The sequence below is a fragment of the Myzus persicae genome, unplaced genomic scaffold (genome assembly GCF_001856785.1).
Source record: "Myzus persicae strain clone G006 unplaced genomic scaffold, MPER_G0061.0, whole genome shotgun sequence".
Taxonomy (NCBI): domain Eukaryota; kingdom Metazoa; phylum Arthropoda; class Insecta; order Hemiptera; family Aphididae; genus Myzus; species Myzus persicae.
Window position 1 is genome coordinate 104,850 of NW_019102110.1, and position 14,982 is coordinate 119,831.

The following is a 14,982-nucleotide window of genomic DNA, read 5'->3' on the forward strand; positions in this document are numbered from 1 at the left end:
GTATTATAAAGCAATAATGACTCTAAAGGCCTCAAAAGTTATTTATACGGTACATATTCCATTTAAATCTTCGATAAAATAATTTGTCGATGAAGACTTAAGCGCGATTGTGAAAATGGTATCATCACTAGTTTACAAGATTAGGAAAGATTGCAACATTTTTAGCACTTTTTTTTTCTCGATTATGATGTAATGTCAACGACCAATTATTAGTTGTTACCGGTCGGAGTTCCGGATGCATAACACCTGTTACTCGTATAGACGAGTCATAATCGTAAATAGTACATTGGCCAATGATAAATAGTCGAAACAAATTTTATTGAGCTAATATTTTGAATTTCCAACTATAAAATTTTATTTCCATTTATAAATTAATTAAAAATTAATAAAGTCACCAACAGAGAATAAAAAAAATATCCTAAGAATTCAAATAAATGCAAAATAAAAGTTTAAGTTTTAAATTCTCTGATGTATGAAACGAATTTTATACTTGAAAAGCATTGTTAGGGACTTCTCAAAAACACGGTGCATTTTGAATTCGAATCCGTTCCATGAGTATATGATACTTATTACATGTGGTTTTGCACTCAATGGAAAACATCGATGAGTCGTTAATACTGTTTTACCGTCCTTTCTATAAGACTCAACTGATATCATCATTTTCTTACCTTTTCTCGTGTCAACCGACTGTAAGAGCCAAATCAAATCATTTTAACAAGACAATTCGCTATTACTATTTATTTATTATTTACTACGGTATCTTACAGGACTTTTTTAAGGGGAGGAGCAGACATACAATACATTTTTAAACGACAATCGGGCAGAAATCATCACTTTGCGACGAACATGATTAGCGTTCCCAAATTGAGTTGGATTGTCATCGAACCAATGATTTTGTTTTAATAAACTCGGTTTTTCGTGATTTTCACGTATTCAAATAATTTTTTTAAGAACTGGGAATTCTTCACCCGCTATATATTTTTCCTACCCCAAAAGTACAAACTCGATCCACTTTATACTACCATTCCTATCCGGCTCGAAGATCAGAGATATTTTTTTACTATAAAAATGTTAAATATTTAAAATATCACACCCACGTCATTGTAAGACCCAATAGCTCCGCTCAGGATCTAAAATGTATTCCCTTCCAGACAACACATTATACTTTTAAACTCGGGCGGACGTATATATTATTATTTCACGCTGTTTATCGTTTTCAGAATAATATTATTTAATTATCAAATGATTATGTCGTACTGTAACAATGCCAGCGGTGCAGTCACCAGTAATATGTATGGACGGTCGATGACAATTAACATTTAAACGGACAATTATTTATACCGAAAACGTAATATTGTTTTACGGTCACGTCGACGGAGCGGTGGGAGACGGACGAACGAGCGAGGAGACTGTAGCGATGGAGCGATGCGGATTGAGCGAGAAAGACCGAGCGAGCAACACCACAGGGTGGGGTGAATGGAACAGCCGTCGTCCTCGGCGTACGGTCGAGAGCGCGCGCGCGCCAGTACACGTTGTTCCGGTTTCGGGTGCGTTCGCTGTGTGTACCTCCTGCCTGACCAGACGGCAACGACATAATATTGTTTGAAAAAATAACTCTCAAACCATAGACAAATACGCCTAGCGGCACGGGCTGTCTCTCTCCCTCTGTCTCTCTTACTGTCTCCCTCGCCCGATTTGCTGTCACAACATTAAACAATCACAATAGCACAGTCGCATACACAAGTGACGGCGACGACTATGCGATCGCTGCACGCCGTCCCGGCGCACCCACAGCAGAAGCTCGTCCCGTCGTGACCACGCGCGCGCGTACATAAAGTAATAGGCCTTCGCCGACACAACACGCCGCCGCCGCCCCGAGGGTTGATCGCCGCCGCAGAAAACCGGGAAAACCCGCAGTCACCGTCCCAGATGCGTCCCGCCGCGGTGTCACTCGGCCGACGGCCGTCGGTCCGGTCGCCGGCCACCGCCCTGCTGCTGCTGGCCGCCGCGCTGCTCCCGAACGCCGTCCTGTCCGTTGAGTCGTCCACCGATTCGAAACGTGAGTACCTACCTATTTCCGGCTTTATACGACGATAATGAGTTTTTACGAGTCTGCTCGCCAAGCTTTTTACGAGTGAAATTCAAAGTGAAAACGTGAAATTTAACTCGAAATATGGAGAAAAAAAAATGTATTCTATTTTTCGAACACGGTGGTCTCCCACTTGCATTCAAGGGAATACCTATTAATTATATTGTTACTGCTAAAATCATATTTTTGTTAGGAAATTGATTAATTTTTAATGTGCAAGTACCTACCTACCTACCTACGGTTTGCAATTAAATTTATATCCGATTCAAAGTTATTGGATTTCTAAGTACCTATGATGACTGTGCGTGTATGAAGATGAATAATTGATGAAATTTAAGTTAACAGTTTATGGATGACAAATATAATAAGCATTTAAATTTAAAAAAAAAACCTTGTTGAGAGTATAGTTATATTAATTATAAAATACAAAATTAAATAAAAATGTGACGCAAAGTGTTTGTATAAAAAATTGGAACTACACACATGTACCTACACGCAGTTACGAGTATGAATTTTTTAATACAAATTCCGTGACATTATAATTACGCGACCCGACGACTGATAAACATTAAAATAATTTCATTATAGAACTTGTAAAAACTATAATATTATACGCCCCCACAAAAAAAAAAACACTTTATTTTAATATTTTAAAACATGTTTTATTACACATTATATTATATCATGCACATTCGTCCCGGCGACCAAGCGGTTTTTCAACGGCAATTTACGTGATAATATTTTATTTATTATACCTCAACAATAAACGTATACGTTATAATATGGTAAACAATTTTATTTTTTACCATCGTTAATGTCACCGTTCACATGCCGTCGGCTCGGCGTCCGCAGACTGTGTACACTAATATTATTATTATTTATATAATCTGCTGGCTATATTCTAACGATTTTTTCCCCGTTGCCCAAAGCGGGCTGTTACTCGTGTGGTACCTACGTCTGATTATAATGTTATGGTTTGTGGCCTTTTATGGACGGATTAGAGGCGATTTAAGACCGACGACAATTTTTCGATATTCTTTACGCAGGTATAATGTTATTATTTTTATACAATATTTTAATGCCGTAGAATTACGATATTAATACGAGAAGTGTCGGAATTGAAAAAAATATGAATCTATGATGATATTAGATTATTATTTATTCACAAGTCCGTGAACTGCACGTCTGATACCCCGCGCTCTCGTGGGCCGATTATAACAATTTAATATTGGTAGGTATATTTAGGATTTTTTTGGCGGTACACTAGTTCCGCGAGACTGCAGCCCTCCCCGAAATGTAGGGAAAATTAAAAAATGCTTTCATCGTTCTGTAAATGTATTACACAACGCTAATGTAACCATCTGTACGGTTGTAAAATTAAAAAATTGCTTAAAATTGTAGTTGCTATGAAGGTTGCTGAGAAAGTCTAAAATATTATGTACCCACCTACGGCATCAGCATACTAAACTTATGAGTAAGGCTATGAATTTAATGAACTATTAATCATGTAAATTTCACTAAAAAATCAATACCTATTTAAAAAGTATAAAATACGCTAAATCTTGTTAAAATAAATGCGTGTAAAAAGTTTCGACTGACTGAAATTATTAAAAATATAAAAATAAAAAAATAACCTTAAAAGGTGAAAACAAAAAAAAATCAAGCAATGTCGCATAATGAAAATTAAAAATTCAACATTTATTACGTCAGTGATTTAATTCAAACTAAACCTAACTACCCAGTTTACGAGGGATACTTGCTAAGTCTCACCTGTGTGAAAGAACTGACAGCTCCCCCACCCCACAGCCCAACCAAGATAATGGTTAATCGACTACGGTGCCAACACCTAGATATTATATCGGAGATGTCAAAATAATATATTAAACATCTATATATTTTATAGCCCACGATAATGACGGCGTTGTTTTCGGTACCAAACGAATCAAATTTTGAGTTAGTCTTTCTGTGCCAAAACCATTGTTAACCGCGAAACGAGTCGAAAAACTTGTCGTAAAATATCCTTAATATATTAAGCTAGCTTCATAATAGTAAACTATCGTGTGTCGTACAATAATGATCGACTTCCATGTCGCGGAAAGGCCAAGACGTGTAAACAATAAAACAATAATATTTATAGGCAAATTTTACGACAATATTATGTTTCCGTTATTATTGTAATAAGCGTCGGAGATGCAAATAATGACTGGCCATAAAACAAAAAAAAAAAAAAAATATTGTCGCGGGTCGTAATGGCGATTGGACACGAAAGCTATAAATCAGTAACATTACCTACACGAGTCCGATCCGTGTGTCTCCGTTTTGGACACGGTCGTTGTTATTATAATATTACATGGAAGCGTTGATAAGATTTAATAAAACGAAAAAAGTGTGTCAACACCGTCGTGGGCGGTACCCCTTTCCGCCAAAAGTGTATGTTTTCCTTTTCCATCGATACAGCTCATTGCCGGCCAAACAATCTCATCTATATTGGTAGGTTCTGTTAAAAGCTGTAACTTGTAAGTGCTCTTACTTAAAAGACTATAATAATGTGTACCTGTATAATATCGAACAACAGTGTATTATAAATTATAATTATATAATTATTGTGTTGTACATATAATTGAGCAACAACGATAACTTTGAACCGGTACGGTACTCTGTACTAAAGTCGTGAGTTCGTCGAGTACAACATAATATGGAAAATAAAAAATTTTAAAAAGTAAATATTAGTTTAAAAAAAAAAAAATATAACCATAATAATTATACTACATTCATTTTTATTATAAATATAGGTATATATCAACAGGTACATACCCGATAAATTCACGACTTTGATGCCGGCAACAGCTGAGCACATTGCTATAAAAATAATTTTATTAAAATGCATATAATATTATTCTGTTTTTCCACTGCTTTCAATAGTAGGTATCTACTTACTTATAGAAATCGGTTCGTTGAAAATGTGGTCATTATCTCACATGACGGAATAATACCTTTAAATACGTCTAAATGTACCTAGGTATAGCAAAGGCGATGTTGTGGTCGAACGAAAGTAAGGCAATAAAGGCGGACGCGTTTCCGTTATAGAAGAGCTTTTTTCTCACAAAAGTATGTGCCTTTTCGTTTTCCACAATACTCTTTTCCGTGACCACTTTTGGCGGAAAAAAGGCCAAATACGGGTACTTTTGGTGGAAACGTGTTCTTCTCTCCATCGTTGGCCATTACTGCAGCATTCGTTCGACCACAACATGCCACCTTTGTCATATACTTTGGAACATTTAAACATATTTCAAGGTTCTACAGAACCTATAAATTATAATAATATCATGTCACCGCTTGATCCGAGTTCAGAATTTTCTGGTTATTAGTCTCATTAAAATATTATAATATATTGCTTAGGCAAAACGATTTCACTATAGCCATTATAATAATAACCACCTTTAATAACTGTACGGTATCTAATCGTATATTTTGGTATGATAAAGGTATGTGTTATGGTAAGATTAGGTTAACCACACGGCTTACGCGGAAAAAAGGCGCAGACAGGATAATAAAAAAGTTGTACCCATACCTATACCATGGTATTTCGGTATATTACAGTAATAATATGATTGTTATGCTCAGAGTTGCTGCAGTGCAAAAAAATAATACGTGTTATAGTTCGGCCCCTATTCCACGTCATGAACACGTTGGGCAATATAATCCTTCATCCGAAACCGAGGAATAATCATATTAGATATTATTTTTGTTATAATCACACTGCAGTGGTTTCACTAATGATTTTATCCAATTACGATGCAAATATATAATAATAAAATAATAATTATATAACGTCGACGTAAAAAAAAAAAAACACAGAAAACGGTGCTATAAGTTGTTCGTGTTCATGTGGCGAATATTATTATTGAGCATCTCCATCGCGTTTGTATTATAATGACGTTATAAGGCTGAGAAAAGTAATTATGATGCATAAACTAATTAATGCCACGTAAAATGCATTTGAAATTCCAAACAGCTCACAATAAACGCGTTAACCGAAGCAACAAAAATTGAATTCCCATTTAAACTGTCGTTTGCACAAAGTTCATCAAAGACGGACTATATATTATAGGTGGCTATACAAGTTTATAATAACTATGCAAATCAAAGAAACAATATTTTTTTTTAATATTAAAAAGAATAAGCTAAACACAATGCACCATTACAGCACCCACTACACATGTATTAAAAAAAAACCTCGTCGAAAATAATCGTAACGATGATCTGTGCATTAATATTAGAGCAGCTAGTATACTTACATATTTTATACTTAACCGAGTATATTGTATTTTAAATAATATACGGAGATAGACATGTGGGATATGCTACGATCAGCAAAAAGAAATTATCTACCAAATAACTTATCATAGGAATTGAAGAAAAAATAATAATTCAATTAGAAATTAAAATATACATATATATATGCACCACGGTAAATTAGGTTGGAATATTGTATACTAAAAAAAGCCTGTTATATGCGTACCACAACGATGAAAAAAATGCGTTTATCTCACACATTTAAAGCTCTTGTAAAGACGTACATTATATTTTATAATGGTATAACACTCTAAACTATAATAGTACCTATAATGCGTATTATTAGTGGCGTACTTCCGAAGGTTTTCGTAGATTTGTGAGTAGCAATTTTTTCTGAAACGCATTTTCTTTTTGGTCAGTTAATGTCGGATGATTTCTAGATTTAACCCTCCCCCCCACCCAAATTTCGTGGCCGAGTACACTACTACAGACTAATATGCTATAAATCGAACATTTTGATATTATGCCTAGTCCTCTACAATATTGCCATCTACATCTGAAACTGTGGTACACTGGTACTTGTAGCACCACCGGTGGTACGCGAAAGGCCCCGTCGGGCCACATATTTTCTCTGTGACGTGTTTGCAATGGATTTAATATTATTTTGTATTTGGTCAAAAAACCGTTAAACGTAAATTATCATCAATTGCTATGGGATGTATTGGAACTTTGAGTAGTCTCGTTTTTGGTGATTTAACGAGACACGTGACCGATAAAAAAAGTGTCAGAAACTCCTCATCCACCCATTAAATATATAGGTACACGATGTGAACGTATTCTTCACACAAATCTGTAACTCTCCCATCGGGAAAATATACGACACACGATGATGTCCGGTGGGCACATTGATATCGGAACGGACGACACGCTTACCGTCAAACCGGAGGTAATGACCTATGCACGGTCGTGTGTGTGTGTGTGTGTGTGTGTGTGTGTGTGTGTGTTTCCAATTGAACGTCTGATCGGTCGTAGGTACAATAATAAATAATAACACACCTGTATAATATTATTATATTATGCCCGCAACAACACGCACGGCTCGAATCGCGCATGAAATTAACACCCTGTACAGCGACGCACACGCCGTAGACAATGACCGACGAGAGGCCAGCCTCGCCATTTCCTTTGTACATCATATTATTGTGATAAAAATATATTATTTCAATAGAACGCAACGTTTTAATTACCGGCAGCCACATTATCATAATATAGCGCCGGCAAGGATTAAACACAGCGAGGTTGATGTGTGTTATCTGCAACAGGACTTGAGGGTATGGAGATGGTAATATTTTAATCCATCGGCTTTGCCATTGTTTGGTGTTATCACATACGCGTTATAAGCATAGATAATAGACCATTGATTGTTCCGTCTACGATTAGCAGAGGATGTCGCACGCCATTTTCTCTCTCTCTCTCTCTCTCTCTCTCTCTCTCTCTGATACCCACGCCTCGCATATCAGGTGTATAGCAAATCTTCGGTCAACTGGAGCGGAAGTTATTTCGTGTTGTATATTAGGTACACGACATTGTTGCTGTTATAGCGAATCGACCTACGCCATCAAACTTCGAGTTAAGAACGTTGTTTTGTTTGTACCTAACCTTTTCTACGACAATTTCATTTTTTACTCGAGTCGCGAGTGTGGCAAAATATATTGCAATTCAACACCGCTGATATAATGGCAGAAAATTGAAATATCCAAAAAAAAGGCAACGCACAAACACGTGGGTTATGTTCTAATGACTTTAAGTTCGACGTAAATAATCATTCACCGTAATGTTAACCCGGCATCGGTGGCATCGTTTAAAAACACGTGAGAGGTGGCATCGGTCTTTTTGACCGAACAATACAAAATTATACATTTTGATCTATTATCCGTCAACTAAAATGATTAATATTGTTATTTTTCATGTAAACACAATATTTATTTAATATGACATATATTTTACTTACATCTAATTTTTTGCATTTCGTATTTTTATAATTTTCAAGTAATAAAATAAATTTTCAAAATCCCAAAAATAACCAAATACTTAATAGGTAATATTAAAGTAAATAACGACACAACATTGCTGCAGGTTCTGCAAAGTTACTATGTGGGGCCTGCAGGGATAGAGAAAACAAATAGTGCTTCCTCTTAAGTAAGTGTTGTTAGGTATAAAATGTCGTAGGTAAGTGAATATTATTAGTATGAATGTGCACTGTGCAGTGTCATTGAGTGAGTAATATGGTAATGTATAGTGTATAGCTTGTGCTTGTAAGTAAATAATTTAGGCAAATGAGTTATAAACATTATAATATATAGTAATTATTTTAAATTTCAAAGTTCTATTATACGTATTACATTTTGTTTTCTACACTACTTATTCACTTGTTTTTACTTTAATCGAAAAAATCAGAAGTATTACTTAATATAGAGTAATCATTTTTTCTTCCTCTGAAAACCTGTTTGATTTCAACTCAAAAAAAATAAAGACAATATATAGGAAACACTTATTTTGGTATATTTAAACATTTTATTAACTTAATTTAATTGTTAAAAAATAAATAAACAACAATTTAGACGCTCTATCTTTGGTAAGTTCATCTTCATTAATATTCCGTTGAATCTAAATCGTTTTTCGTAGTTAAAATTTGACCACGTTACAACGTTACGAAAGAGAGGTAAATTGTATTTTTATTTTTATAACACTTATCTACATATTTTTAATATTTTCACTTACCACCCGAGTGAACAACTATAATTAATTTATAATAATATTTAATAAAATTTATAATTTTTTTCTTTAATTCGAGTGCCGGTTAGGAACCCTGGTTACGGACGGGGGTTTTTTTTATCAGTGATTTGGTCTGAAAATGTCGAGACGTGTATTATATAAGTAGGTAAAATTATAATAATGTTTTCCTTAAACCGAACTTTCTTCGAGGGTCAAGCAGAGTGTTTTGGGTTCTGACTGCACTCGTCTCGCATACCACACGAATGGTGAGCCAACTAGAAGACTTTAACGGTTGTCTTTTCTCGTCACGGGTACCTCCTAACCTAACCTACCCATACACATCGAAACCGCCTCGCGCTATACATTATTAAAATGATATAATATTATAATATCATGTACTTGTGTACACGCCGACCGGCTACGCGATTGTGTTGGAAACAATGTCCAAGTCGGATAATATATATTTTAATGAAATGAGCGTCTAATAATATTATTATTACTTTATAATGGCATTGGGTCTGTTCGGCGAGTCCGAAGAACACGTCCGCCCCCGGCGCCCTCTCTCGAGAGTCACGTGTGCGAGATAACAAGATATATAACTACCTGTATATAGGTATATTCAATATAATAATATTATGTAGTATGTTATCGTCGCGCATAATATTATTTTGTGTGCGGTGGCGTTTACGATTTTCGTCTGACGCAGTAACACATTTTTTTTTTTATAGTTTACCTCCTCATATTTATTATAATTTTGAAGCGGAGGCGTATTTATGATATACAGGCGGGCAACAAGTTGCGTCTTACCAGCCCCCTCGCAAACATCAAAACTGGCTTCGTCTTGGTCTTATTGCCCATATACTTAACCATTCTCGTATACTATATTGACAGCGCCGCAGTTTCGCCGAAATTCCACCAAAAAGGGTAATGAAATAAATGCAATTTTATTGAAAATATGAGAAAAATAAAATAATTATACTTTAATATCGAAACAAGTCGTTGTTATTGTTGTTGCGCGATGAAGAAACTGTGTAGAAAACTTATAAAAACATTTTAATGCAGCTCGGCCATTACCTACCTGTAATAATCCCGAACAATTGCCTGATGCGATTTTAGACCTAATAGTAATTAATAGAGACCCTATTTTTGAGGAATCGACGGAGATCAATTATTTGGAGAAAATAACGTCCGATTTTCAATATTTATCTTACAATCTGAAGTACAAATTACAAATTTTTTATCTTCCGTTTATAAATTACATACCCTGAGGGTACATTATCTTAATAAATTGTTCCGTGGGATTGATTCCACACCTATAATTACGCCACTGAGCGGGGGTGGCAGAAGATGGTTAATGCGCCAGCCGAACCGACAAATATAGCTGCGGGTGCAATAATATGTGATTCTAGAACAGCGAAATAATTCAATTTCTCATTAGTTATTAGTCATTACTACTTATATAATAAAAGAGGTGTAGCAACCTCTCTCGATCGTATAATATTTGTGCAAAAATATAATTGTAATAATATTATATGCTTCAGATTTCTATAAAATTAGCGTTGTCGTATGGTTCTATTTAATTATAGATTTTATATTAATACGACAATTGATGACTGCAATATAGAATGGTCAAAGTACCCCACGAGTTATATTTTTGAAATTAAAACATCACCCTCCCCCCTAAAAAATCCGGCCTGAGTTTTATTAAATTGGTCTTCGGGATTCATGATCCATTTTAAATCTTTAAATTGTACGAATTTCGTATATTAAAGACAGCCTGCCCATTCGTATGAAATAAGTGTTGTTTAATATACGTAGATCATATTTCATAATCTACCTATTCAAACGAATTTTTTTTAAATATAATTATTAATTTATTGTTATCGTTGTACAATGACAGTTATATTATATTAAAATATCTAAGTACTATTATGATTTCCAAAAATACGGTTAAAAAAATGTTTAAAATCATCGTTCGTAAATTATTATTTTAAATTTTGCGTCCATATCTTTTTCTGTGCGACCTATTAAATAGACACGAGTCAAAACTCAAATAGCAACTACAAAGTATTATGTTGAGTTGTAACTGGCAATTATTTGTCTATGTTCGATGTCCCGTTCGTACCCTAAAATAAGATAGTAAATCATTACAATCACCTACTTCATAATATAATATATAATGATGACGAAAATGAAACGATTTTTCCGATTTTCCCTCGCTAAACAGAAATCGAGATTAAAACCTACATTTACGAATCTACCGTTATAAATAATTACAATTGTGTCATGATACACCTATACGGCTACACCGCGGTTAGAGAGCAAATATTTTCCAGTACGGAACGAATCCGTCAGTAGAAATACCTGGATCCGTATATATTTTAAAATAGGCATGTCGATAATTATAGCGACAGTCACGCGGTTTTCGAAAAATAAAATCGAAAAAAACAATATTGACCGTATATACGCACCTTTTCGTGTGTTGTCCGCAATGCAGCTACACGTCGACTACTTCCTCAATTTCGAATAATTTACTCGCGGTAAGTGGTAATAGTATGGTAACCCGCATCGTATATTCCGACATTCGAACGATTTTTTTTTTTACATAAAATCATTCTGTTCGACACTCGCGCCTACGTTTTTCGTGTTATTAAAGAATATTGTTGTAGTTATAATCACACGGCGTAATTCTGACGATAATATCACCTATATCCCGAGCAACACTGGACCATATACGCATAATACATCAGGGGTGCTTAACTATGATTAATATTCTACATATGTTGTTAGTCTCAGTAGTTTTAAAAAAGTATTATGGATGTTTAAACGACGAAATTAAAAACTCGAAGATCAATTTAGATCTAAAATCCCAAAATTCGATAGATGGATAGAAGACCATAAGGGTATAATATGATGAATGAAATAGAAGCAATACAATGTAACATAAAAATTATTGTAAGTTTGCATTTGCTGAAAAACTCAATGTAATCTTCGGAATGATGAGAGTGTTTACCGTTGATATTTTATTAAAAATATATCGTGTTCGCCGACGACGTGAACTGAGAGCATTAATATAACGCGTTTTCAAGTCCACAAAATCCTTATATCATCCGAATAGTATAAATACAAAATAATAGGTAAACATATGCTTCGTGGGAGGACTCGGGACCGCATTTACAAAAATCCAATTCGACGCCACCTGTCCTGCAGCGTGTGTCTGGTCGTTGTATATACACTTACCTATGTATGATATCATATTATTATTATTTTGTTTTCTTACGTTGTTATATATATAAAAAAAATGGCTATACAGTCGCGTGTTTATGGTTTTATTACCGTCATTATAGACAGGCTCACAGCACATATTTCGTGATACACATACAATAAACTTATAAACAATAATATAATACATTAATATATAGGTACGCGTTCACATATTATTATTTTGTTTACGACTGTTCGAGTAACGACGATGGTGATGGTGTTGTAACTGCATACTTGTTCGTATAGTATTTAAAATGTTACAAGATCTTTATTGTGTGACTTTATATTTGAAAACAAAAAATATTTGAAAAAAATCAAGTGTACTTTTATGCCAAATTATATTGGTATTCGCCTGTTGACTTTGTTTCCACTATATTTAATTGTCATATTATAAACATTCTTATGCACCATAAAAAATAAAAACTCGAACAAATTCCAGTCCCGAAGACCTGACACAGAAACATTAACATTTTAAACACATTTATGGCTTATATTATATAAGTACCCTACTAGCTGTATTGCCCTGTAAGTCGGGTCAAAATTAATCTATTTTTTTTGTCGTTTTCCGTTTGGCTTCTATTGAAATATACCATACAAACATAATAATATTATTACAATGATTAATTATTTAACGATTTTTCATTTCTCAATACTGGACATATACTTTTGACGTAAACACAAAAAACTGTTGACAGATTCAATTGTTCCACTATAATGCTTAAAATCCGACGTAAATCCAATATCGTTAGCTTCGTGTTCGTTTTAATGTGTTTGCATAAAAAAATTTAATTATATATTTTATATTTTATTTTTATATTTTCATCACCAATCGTCAAAGTTTGTTCTGTTTGTTATTAAATTGGCATTTTTTGCTTGTAACCATTTAAATAAATAAAATAATTTTCTATTTTCGGGAGCCACTCGACAGGCGTCGAAAAAATAATCTGTTAGCTTAATCACCTCCTTCCCCTAAGTCACAACAGGAATCTATCGACATAACTTTTTTTGAAAACGGTTCTGTAGTTTTTGGGTCAAACGAAGAAACATTCATTTTTATATATGTCATAAACACTTATTGGAAAATGTAATTAAGGACCTATTTGAAATACATTTCAGGGAAAGGTGAAAGAGGTTCGATTCCACCGGTGTGTGACATATTGTGTACAAAAAACCTACGAAAATCATTAATATCATTGCAGGACGTCATATCACAATATTATTATGTATTATGTCTGATAAAAATAATATTATTATTTTAATATGATCGTTTCGCACTATATATTGGTAGTGACGTCTCAAACGTCAAATAGTATAAAATGCGATTCGAATAGCGTTTTAATTAACGCACAATATAGGTGCATATATAGGTAACATTATGCTACCCGCGAGTGGTGTGTATGTACACTTCGAGAACACTTCCGAAGGTCGACTTGTAAAACGAATAAGGTAATAATAATAACAATATATTACATACAATGTAAAACGTCTTCGAGAAACATTATCCAATTGTCATTAGCTCCGATTGAACGTTTTACATAATTATATACAGCGACGATAGTACTACCTATATACGTATAGTCGCATATGATGGGTACAGGCGGATGATTAACCGTGGGGTTCGTGGGTACTACTGCACTGAATAAACTCAACCCGACGTGTTTGGAATCTTAAGATATTGTATAATATGTATTATAATACAATGTGTGATGTGTACTATTATTTATCCGCGTAGGTATACAATATAGGCAATACAATATCGAACGCCCGCTGCTATTATTATTATTATTATTATTATTATTATTATTATTATTATTGAATATAATAATATATATCCGCAGACATCAATGGTGTTATCCTTGTACAGAGCACAAGACAATGACGGTTGTTAACACTATATAACGCCGTCCTTTGTGTGAGCTTTCCTTAACAATTACGTGTGTATACCTGGATATTAGAATGGAGATTTAAACAAAATTAAATAAAAGCAAAACAAGAGTCGGCGGCGGCGGCGGCGGTCGACGACGGCATGTCGACGGTACGCATATTTCAATGCATTATAATATTGGGAAGGAGCGTGATAATAACTCAGTTCGTTTATTATATATTTTTAATTCGTACCTTTTTATGTGTTGGAGCAATAAGTGATGTATTTTATTGCTATTTGCTGTATTGAATTGCAAGTGGTGCGCGAGCGAGTGTCTGCAAATGCATATGTAATATAATATGAAAACACGGGTTCGACAGAAAGAAGTGTTATCTCTAATAGTTGCATTTCACCTGCAGATCGTGGAGCACGTGGGAGGAAAGGCTGCGCAGTATCTGCGATCTTCCCACATCAAAATTCCATTAAATATTAATATATTTAAATGGAAGTACCCATGAGTGATATTACCTATATATTTATAGGAACATTAAATACAGGATTGAACAAGGAATGCGTAGAAGTATTTTCAATTAAAAAAAAAAAAAAAAACCTTATAAAACAATTTTTAATACATTGTAGGTGGGCACACGTGTACAATATAATGCACACCGTGTACGAAATGATGTTATGCACC

General features: G+C 34.3%; 1 protein-coding gene across 1 annotated transcript in view; it reads left to right on the forward strand.

Annotated features, from left to right (window-relative positions):
- The first annotated feature begins 1,513 nt into the window (after positions 1-1,513).
- Positions 1,514-14,982, forward strand: part of LOC111031293 — a 75,288-nt gene continuing 61,819 nt past the window's right edge. Inside the window, exon 1 of the mRNA XM_022311173.1 lies at positions 1,514-2,059. Within this exon, the coding sequence (XP_022166865.1) occupies positions 1,930-2,059 (130 nt within the window). The 5' untranslated portion in view covers positions 1,514-1,929. The remainder of the gene's footprint in view (positions 2,060-14,982) is intronic.